At 49.8% G+C, this 10,540-nt stretch overlaps 1 protein-coding gene across 1 annotated transcript in view; it reads right to left on the reverse strand.

Moving 5' to 3' along the window:
- jing (AE binding protein 2 jing) overlaps positions 1–8,684 on the reverse strand; it is a 177,947-nt gene extending 169,263 nt beyond the window's left edge. The window contains exon 1 of the mRNA XM_065439358.2: positions 8,132–8,684. Within this exon, the coding sequence (XP_065295430.1) occupies positions 8,132–8,655 (524 nt within the window). The 5' untranslated portion in view covers positions 8,656–8,684. The remainder of the gene's footprint in view (positions 1–8,131) is intronic.
- Between the last annotated feature and the right edge of the window lie 1,856 nt (positions 8,685–10,540).

Consider the following 10,540-nt stretch of genomic DNA (forward strand, 5'->3'; position numbering starts at 1 on the left):
CGTGAATGCAGGTGAAAAAGAAAGTGAATGCAATAATTTATCATCGCAGCAGCTAATTAAGCCACGCTTGCACCTGCTGCAAACACCGTGGCGTCGTGATTCCCTCCATTAATTTTCGCGGGAATCCCTACGGACTGAAGAGATCTGCCGAGGAGCAACGCCTCTCTCGATATTTGGAAATGCGGAAACGCTGCTGGTGCGCTGTGCAAATTAACGCGCGAAATAAGATGGCGGCCAGGTTACGGCCGCTGCGGCAGAATCAAGGGAGTCCTCCATTCTGCGTCAAAAATGAAGCCACGTACTCTTCGAATTCTCCGGACAGTTGGCAGGAGAATACGACACACCACGGATACGTCGGCGTGTCGTAATGAAAAAAAAAAAAAGAACACGCACAGAAAACTCTCTAAACTCAGTTTACCCGGTAAACGTTGACCTCGTATAATACGAGAACTTCAAGAGGATGTCGCCTCGACGCATACCGGCCACGGCAGCCGCATTCCGATGGGGGCGAAATGCGAAAACACCCGTGCACTTAGATTTAGGAGCACGTTAAAGAACCCCAGGTGGTCGAAACTTCCGGAGTCGTCCACTACGGCGTGCCTCATAATCAGAAAGTGTTTTTGGCACGTAAAACCCCATAATATAATTTTTTTCAATTTTTTTTCGACGCATATGCCTTAGGATTAGGAGTGTTCCAGTGGAAATAGTAGTTCTGAAGTGTGGGAAGCCGGTCACGTGGTAAAGGTACATGTATATGTATATATATATAATGCAACTGTCGCTCTTCGAAGAGGCAGGACGTTTGTCGAGTGAGCCCATGAACAACAGCTTGCAATGCGGCGAACGCGTTTTCACTGAAGGATAGGGGACATCAAAGAGGCGCGATGTAATGCTAACGCACTTGTCTCGCATTTACCGCTATACATCGCCAATGAATTTTACGAGTCTTTTTGCTCCCAACAAGGCACCGCGGCCCCGCATCTCTCAGAATAACAACAAATTATTAGGCTTCGCGCGTGTAGTGAACACGCGTTTAGTCAAAACACAACCGAGACTATAATGTCGAAACGCAATACGCCAGAAGAATAAACAAACAGAAAACGAGTGCGGAAGGGTGATTCTATGGGACAGATAGTGCCGGTTGAAACGAAACATTGCCAGCGCAAGAAGGAACAAGAACGACTGCAGAGAGAAAAGGGATGAATCAGTTGCGACCAAAACAGAAAGGCGGTGCTCTTTCTTTTTTCCGATCACAGTGAAGTGACACGGTGCGAGTACCTGCATTAACTCAGCAAACGCGGTAAGCACCTCACGTAAACGGCTCAACGTACCCGTCATTCGCAAAGCCCATCGCCGCACATCTTAACATGTACTGACCGGCAAACGACAGTCACACGTCGAGCGGCAGCCATGAATTATTTATTTGGATGCAGTGGGAAATCCCGGCTACATGTTATGACGCCGCTTCTACAGGGCCCGTATCGGTCGACCGTTCAATGAATCGAACGACGATAACAGCCGGGCGACATTTAAGAAACAGTGTCAACAGAAATAGCGTACGCAAGCAGGCTTAGGCAGTCGAGTGAACAGATAGGAAGGCACTAACAAGCACGCACATACACACACACGCGCGCGCGCTGAAACACAGCCATTAAATTGTAATTTACATTCGGTGTTATCACGTTCCGGGACAACGATATGATTACGAGGCACACCGTAGCAGGTGGGGGGGAGGGAGGGGGGATTTTATTGCGTGCACAGAAATGCAGGTACGCTCCAGCGATTTCTTTTTCTTTTTTTTTACATCCCGCCCTAGTAGGAATCGAGCCCGCAACCTCGCAGATCGGTAACGCTACGCCATAGCTAGTGAGCCACTGCTGCGGTTCTAAAACACAGCGAAGCACTGGAGTACTGGACCGTACCGCCGATGGATGGATGGATGAAAAACTTTATGATGGATGAAAAACTGAGTACCGCCGAAGTTGTGTAGGATGAAATAAAAACAATTTTACGCGTCGCCGTTAATCAGTTCTAGAGCCTTTGGTTAACCGTTTTGCACGAGCTCTACTTCAGAGAGATGCCAACATGTGCGATGGATCTGCATATTTAAATATGCAGGTGCAGTACGCAGAGAAAAAAACATCGTCATTTTTTTCCCCGCTATTCTTGCACGAGTAGTGTGTTTGGCTTATCGCAATAGCTGCACCTATAAAAAGAAAGGCATATTATCTTATTGTTGTATACTTAAAATATGTAAATTAAGAAAACATAAGACGGTACGCTCCGTAACGTATGTGGTCAGACTCAAGTCGGTGTAATGCGTCGCCACAAGAAATACGAGGCAGTAAAAGCGACGCTCTTTAATCCCACACTATTTGGTCAACAGAAACGAACATCCGAAACTTCTGATTACCACGTTCTCGATCGGTGACGACTCGAGCAACAAAGAACATCTGAATATTCGTATTGAGTGTCCCGAGTATTCACGTATTCTTACCTCCTTGTCTATAAACCGAGTTAGCTACAGTGCTACAACTGCACCAGCTCTGTGGAATATGTGCCTATTAGATTCTAACAGGGTGTCACCACGTACAACCTTTTTTCGTAGATTTCCAGACGGCCCACGCCATGAAAAGTGGTGAAGCAGAAATAACGAACAGTAAGACAGTTGGAGGAGTTTCAAAACACGGATGCGAACGTCTTCCACTCGGCGCGACGAAAACAACTGCGATAAACGCAACGGGTTCAGCACATTTACGACAATGATGACGTCCGTGTGATCAGAATCAAAATGTCATTTACGCATAATGCTAGGGGCGAGAGACTTAATTGAAGATGGAGACGTCGGCCTTGCTTTGCATGTTAGGCTTGGTGATCTGATGACTCAGAAAGGTGTGCTTGAGGAATGAAATCAGCATTAATAATAGCAATAATAACTTTAAAATAAATCAATAAGACGCAGATACAGAGGTGCCAACCATTTATTAGGAGACCACACGTGAAAGGACAAGCGCACACGCGCAGAAAATGGCAGGTGAGAACGTGACCGACTATCTATTAGGACACCACACGTGAAAACACAAGCGCAGAAAATGGCAGGTGAGAACATGACCAACCTTGTTACATGAAACTTGACGCCAGTTATCATTGTTTACCTGTGTTTTTCGTATCAATAATCGCGGTTATGCGCACGCCTTCAATGTACTGTGTACTGTATATATGCGACTTTTCAAGCCTAATAAAACCGTCTGTAGCGCGGGCTGTCAGAGTTCGTACTTTCTGTACGTCTGTCTGTTCACGCCTGTATTCTACGAGGGCTACGTTTCACCAACTGTGTGAAAGTAGCACTTTATACCTGTCAACGTAAGTCCTGAATGAGGGAGAGAAAGGTGCATGGCATTGCGGGGTCGACTGATTGATTTGGAGAGAAAAAAAGAACAGTAACGTTGGCAACAACTGTGTCACCGGCTTTTACGAGAAGCGATTGTCCACAGACCAAAGGTTGACGACACAAGGCGAAGTCGGAACACTTGATAACGGAAGTTGCGCAAACGAGCGTGAACAAGCCGATATAGGAAAAGCAAAAAGCAACAAAACGGCACGTCCTACAGTCTTTGCGGTTAGACACGAGCTCAACAAGCTTTAATATAATGAACACTTCTAACGCAAAAAAACAAAAAACATGAAAGAGAGCACGGGAATGTGCCTTATCCATACATGGTCGATACAATATCGCTTTCGTGAGAGCACTGAAGCGGAGGGTCGCTAACAAAAGTTGTGTGCGCTATCACAACTCAACATACGCGAGACGAATGCTGGTAATCTCCTGAAACAACAGTGCCTGCATCACACACACTACACAGCGTATTCGTCGCAACAACGTCAAGCCTGGCGCTGTACATAAAGCCGCATGGTCCAGGTAAACGCTGGATAAAGTGATCGGACTTCTACTGTCGTCTGCTCCCGTAGTGTTGTATTCTGTATTGTTGTATTTTGTCGTCTGCTCCTGTATGTCCTGTATTGTTGCCACATCGCAGACGAGCAAAACACCTCCCTTTCGTCTGCCTAACTTTGACATCGATAGGTGAACGCAAGCCCTGCTAAGGTGCATGTAATTTTTTTTTCTTTCTGCGACAGCGTTTAAAAACGGCTAAAAATTAGATTTGGTGTGTCCGTTTATCCGTCGAACTAAAAATCCCATCTGCCCATTTGTCGAAGTAAATGAGGTAAGAGAAGACGGAATCACTCATGCCTAGTCGTTTTATTGAAGAATTTAGTGTAGTGATCGTATAAAAGACTATTTCATCACGGGGGAGTAATGTGGGTTCCCCTTACTAGCCTTAAGCTGACGCAGAACACGAAAATCCGGCACGTCTGTGTCAGAACGTGGCGTGGACCTCCTTAGCGCCCCCTACCTGGGCATCTCATTCATTCACCATGCCCCCTCCCCCTCTCACCGAACACACCACCGAACCAAGAAGGAACAAAAACCACTTACCAGCAATAACAAAAAAAAGGAAACAGACTCGAAGACGAGAACTAAACGCTCGCTAGGGGACACAAGTCACTGTCACCGGCCTGCCCAGCCCCACAGCTCGACACCCAAGGATTTTCTTGGCATCCGTCCCCACTCCTACCGACTCCAATCAAGACACAGGGCCAGGAAAAGAAAGAGGGGGGGGATGGACTGCTGGCTTCGGTTTCGAGAAAATTACCGGCACGCAAACAGCCTGGGGACGGGGAGCGGAGAACGAGCTTTCTCGCTTGTCCGAAACGTCACTCGACGCTGACACCCGCCCCATCAGAGACTCACTGCGACCAGTTTGACAACGCGTGCCCGATTGCTGGAAAAAAAGCCTAGCGAAGGACGACGCTCGTTCGGGGCGCCTCGCGCTGGAAGCCAAGCCAAGCCGACACGGGTCGTCTCCTCGCACAAAATATTTCCCGAAGAAAGTTATTTTCTAGGTGGACATAACGTGCCGCACGTGCAGGTTGTTCGGGGGCCCATTGTCGTGCCTAGAAGAGTCCACTCGAGAAAAGGGGGGGCCCGTGCATTCCCAGAACTGGCGCACCAGGCTGTGGGCCAACGAAAAAGCGAGGTGACGGAGCCGGCGAATTAGGTTGCCGGGTTGGGCGACTACGCAGGACGCGTCTTTATTTATTTTTTTCCGGCATCCATTCCGTATTCACGATCGTCTCGTCACCATCGTTTATCTTATAAGGCACCCCGCAGTGCTTATTTCAAAGTCGAGGAATTATGTAATCGCAGAAGCAGTGTGGCGACGCTCCCACACGGCGGTGTAAAGGTAAAAGGGCAGCTTGGTTTCTGTGTGGCTTCGAGGGAAGTAGTCCTTAGCTAGTTTTAGCTAGTGTTAGAAATTTGGACCACCTGGGCTTCTTTAACGTGCACCTAAATCTAAGTACACGGGTGTTTTCGCATTCCGCACCCCCGCCCCCCTATCGAAATGCGGCCGCCGTGGCCGGGATTCGATCCCGCGACCTCGCGCTTTAGCAGCCCAACACCGTAGCCACTAAGCAACCACGGCGGGTGTCCTTCACCGTTCCTCTTGCCCCAAGGGGACCTTTGTGGCTACGTTGTTGAGTGTGTAGCTTGGTTTTCCTCGTCATTTCGTGCCGTTCCCTTCACCTCTTCCTCCTTTTCATTGCCGCGGGGCGGTACCCACGATCGCCGACAGGTAAGAAAGTTACATGCCATTGCTAGAGGTTGGACTGCGCAACATTTTGACGAGACGTCACAGAAGACAAACACACACCACAGAGCGCTTCTGTGTCTCCTCAAAATGTGGCGCAATCCAACCTCTAATGTGCTATACCAACACGCCCAGTCTTCAAGCTGGACATGCTATTACGTTTATGCTATTCCGTTGCTGACGACGGGTACATGTCTCGTAAGAACCCAGACAGGAGAGAGGGAAACCCCGAAGGCCCACTAAAGTTATGTTTTACGCTGGTAGACAAACTAGAGCATAAAATAGGTCAGATAAGGTGCAGCGCACAATTAGGCGCAACCCAGGCAGCCCTCTCAACTTATACCCGAGTTCTGAATTTTCACATTAGGTTATGCACACATTAGGTTATGTATTCACCATGAAGGAATCATCAATAGGCTTTACGTTCTCCGTCGATTACCACTGTAATAACAACGAATAACGTTCCAAAAATCAAAAACACCTGCCTGGCTTCTGGAAGCGCGTAAACGTTAAAAAAGAAACGCACTTCATAGCGGCATTGTTTCAGTACGAACTCGGCTCGTCCTTGGCTGGTATATATGTGTGTTCGCTTAGCCATATACCGTAACTGATTAAATCGAGAACCAACTACAACGTTTATGTATTATTTTTAGTAGGCTGTTACTTGAATACGTCGTAGCATCACTTCCAAACCTGGTCCCGAGAGCACTCGCAAGGAACCGTTTAAATTAGCACGATGTTAAAAGCGCTTATCCGAGGAGAATAAAAAGAAATGAACATCCAGTCTGTGGACGGTCGCAGCACTACAGAGAAATGGAAGCCATTCGCGGTTGGTATGAATAGCTCCTGAACAAAAGTATTAACCGAGCTATTCTAAGAGAAAACCGCGTGTCGTACGACGACTTGTAAGGTGACAACCACCCATGCCGTAATGCAAACAGCGCAGCTTTCCTAAGTAGCTACTTGAACAGCGGCCCAGACTTGCTGTCTCTCCAGTACAATCAGCTGGCACTAACGCAGGCACAAGCAGCATTTCGACATAGCCATACCATGCTACGCTATTCAAAGGCATTCATTATTTTGTAAGTTTGAAGAAGACCTTAATGTCATAATTAGCAAGGGCTACCATTCGTTCATCGTGCGTAGTTCGTTTACACGAGCAAAGGTTCGCAGAAAGAAAGAACACCTTGCCGCAGCAATACAGCTAATCTGCCCATATTCTAAGTTAACACAGGCACTTTCCACGCTGTCGTCAAGTGTGGCGACCGAATAATTAACTCTGCAGTCTCTGCTAGGAAGACTCAACAACTTGTACAAGAAGATTCTACGCTCTAGTGGTCACTTCACCCACGAAAACAACTTGTTCCCGTACGCTTAAACTTCGTAAAAGCAAATGTTTTCAGTCGCATATGCCCTGTGCAGAACACTGAACCACAGAGAAACCGCAGATTGAGATTGATGCACAATGAAAAAGGAAGAACTGAAGGGGGAAATGTCCTAGACATATGCTAATACAGCGGCAACGAGTAACGCCAACGTTTCCCAACGACTAAATCGTGTGCGCAAATCATCGATACTAATGCAAGGAACGTGTAGCGTTCTTCGAATTCAGATAAAGAAAAATGTACGAGCGAAGCATTCGACTTGACGATTATTTACCCTCCCCCCCCCCCTCCTCCCTCAAAACACACACACAGGCCCGGGTGCGATTTTGAGGCCGCCCGAATGGGCCAAGCGCCTCGGCAAGTGAAAGTACGTTCCCCGACGTCGCTACGATTACATAAATCCCGCCGACGTATGTATAATCGGCGCCCCACGAAGAAAGAATGCCCGGTCTTTCCGGACAGTGCTTGCGCAACAACCAAAACACTGCCGCCTAGGTCACATCTAGCGAGAAGACTCGGCGCCTGCATAATACGTTCTCTCTCCTAGATGGACGATAACGTGTTATTGACCCGGTTACCTCCAAGCAAGTCTCCCAGGAGATGGCAGGAAAAAAAAATAAGGGGGGAGGGGGGGGAGCACAGAGCACAACCTTCTTGCCCGAAATCCACGATCTTGATCGCCCCCTTAGGAATCTTCGGTTTCTTCCCCTTGGCTTTCCTCGACCCCCCCCCCCCCCTTATTTCCGGCTCTCTTCAGATACAACTTCCTCTGAGCCCGCCCCCTTGATACTTTCTCGCATTCTTCGCTCGAATCAAAACAACGCGTACCGCGAGTAGAGGGCAGCGAAAAAACGCGCACCGAAATGGACGATTGCAAACTTACGAGCGATGCATACATACTTACATACGCGTTTCTGAATCAAAGCGGTTCCACGGGGAAAGCGCCGAAGTTGTGGGGGGGGGGGGGGGGAGCCCCCAAGGCCTCCGGTCGCTGGCGTACAGACAAAAGAGAAAGGCGTGCTGTTCGGTACTGACCTGTCCGTGCTCGGCGCGCGGTCGTAGCGATGGTTGCGGCGCTCGGTCGCGAACTCCGCCGGCTCCTGGTCGCCGTCGTAACCGTCCAGACGTGCCGCACTCGAGGCGAGACCGCGCGCCGCCGATGAAGAGCCAGCGCCGACGACCACTTTGTTGTTCACCAGCACAGACGGCGCCGAGCCGCCGCTGGCGAACCTCTCGACGAGGCATTTAGCCAGGCCGCCCGGCCCGCTGCTGGGCCCCGGGCCGGCCGAGGACCTCACGGGGGCGTAGTCGAACTCGCCGCGCTGGTGGTATATCCGTTCGGGTCGAATCATATCGAGCAACGCCTTGCGCACCACGCTGTGTTCTAGCTCCTCGCTCCGTTCCTCGTCCAAGCATCCGCTGGCCGCCATGTTGGAAACACGCACGGGAGCACGCACGGACTCTCCGCGCCGCCTCCTCCTCCGCCTCCCTTGCCGTTTGTTCTCGCCTCTACTGTGGCGCCCCCCCGACTTTGCCTTTCGCTCTCGCTCTCTTTGCATGTGTAGAGAGAGAGTACGAAAACCCGAAAGGAAAGGAGGAGCAGGGATGCAGAGAGGGGGAAACGCTTTCACTGCTGAGCGATGACGCCCCTGCAAGGGCGCAGTGCGCCCCGGGAGGAGAGAAGCCTCGGTGGAGGAAGGAAGCTCCCCGTTCCGGGTGTTACGCAAGCGCATCCCGCCGGTCGTTGTCGCAGCGCTGACATCGCCAGCGATTGCATCGTCGTCTGCTGCTTGGTTTGTCTTTTTGTGTTTCGATTTAGTGGGTTCTTCGCGCTCTCTTCCGCAGCCGCTTTCAACGGCTGGCTGCAGCTTTTTATGGGTAGCAGCGGTTGTATTTGTTCTCTCTCTGTTGTTTTAGACTTTTGTTGAGTTGCGAGATGTCTTTGACCTATAAAACGCTGTAATCTAGCACTTGGGGCCCTGTTATGTACCGGTGTAAAGTAATCTTTATTTAATTCCGTCGCGTCTAGTTGCCAATCCCGGTGATTTGTCACGTAATGACGCAGGACGAGAAGAATTCAGAGATGAGAATGATTCCAAAATGAAATCCATCGTTCTTTTTTTTTGCTCCGCGCATTGGAAGCATGCCATAGACAGACATACACACCCGGATAATACGAACTTCGGGAATGAGCGAATCGGAATCAACTCATTGGCTGTGTCATGATTTAATAGGCAGTCACGACTTTTTGGGTTCAATGAGTTTCGTCTTGAACGGATGTCCAGATGTAGCTAAATGTCTCACAATGAAACGTGAAAAAACCATTTCGTCAAATTCCCTTCACCGCGACTTTATTCAAATCGCATGCGATTAATTCCCTCTAGCGGCCTTTTCTGGCTACTAAAAACAAACAAAGAAATACGGCAAGATGAGAACGTACGAACCTCTCGCATCTCGCTTTTCCTCTTTGGATGGCGCTGACGCACCCACTCCCCTTCCCTGGGGCGGTGCGAGTCAGCAGGAAGATAAAAGTGCAAGTAAAACAGGAAAAGAAGAAAGAACAGAAGGACAGTGGGAGCGCACGTAATAGCCTTGATCGCGTCACGTGCCGTTGACGTCACGGCGCACGTGACACACGAGCAGTAGCGGAAGAAGGGGGGGCCGGGCCCGCTCCCTGTCGCGTGGAGCCGTGCATTGTCATTCATATTGCCGCGTTTTCCCACGCTTCTTGTTTTTTCTTTTTTTTCGGTACCGCTGCTGCCGCACCGCAAACAGAAGCATGCTCTGCAGACGACGTCCGACCCGTTGGCCCGTCGCCATGTTTGCTTGCAAGCTTGTTGCTTCAAAACCGGTGGGAAAGAGTGCGTCGACGACACGGGATTGGCGGGGGAGGGGGAAGGTCTTTTTGGAAGAACAGAAACATAAGAAGTGACAGGCGGAGTGTGCGGGATCCACTGATGACGGGCGCACGCCGAGAGCGCGACACGTTAATAAACACTGACTGGGAGCGGCGCACGGAAAGCTAATAGCCGCCGTCGCCTAGTGTCTTGGAAGAAGCCGCCAGGCGTAACTGAATGCGCCCGCAGCATGGCACGCTCCCTATGAGACAGGAGCAGCCTCGTGCTGTGCTTTCTCTGAACGTTTGGGCCCGGAGAAACCCATTTCGCCGTCGTAAGAGGGTCAGCTGTCAGGTCCTGGTGGTCACGTGCACATTTCGCGAGCGGACCATCAGTACACTTGTCTCAGATAAATGATACGGCTGCGACTTCCCCGCGCAATCCTACTGTCACTGAAGATTGCGTGCATCTGGCGCAGATTATGCGGTGGTTTATCGATAAACATTGGTCCCCTTTGATATACCTGGGCCGGAGTATAACGTACCATTCTATTCCCACCCTTAACAGAGTATCGCAACCCCCAAAAGAAGTCGTTTTAGAGTACTCA

This window comes from Dermacentor albipictus, chromosome 10 (genome assembly GCF_038994185.2).
Source record: "Dermacentor albipictus isolate Rhodes 1998 colony chromosome 10, USDA_Dalb.pri_finalv2, whole genome shotgun sequence".
In the NCBI taxonomy this organism is placed as follows: domain Eukaryota; kingdom Metazoa; phylum Arthropoda; class Arachnida; order Ixodida; family Ixodidae; genus Dermacentor; species Dermacentor albipictus.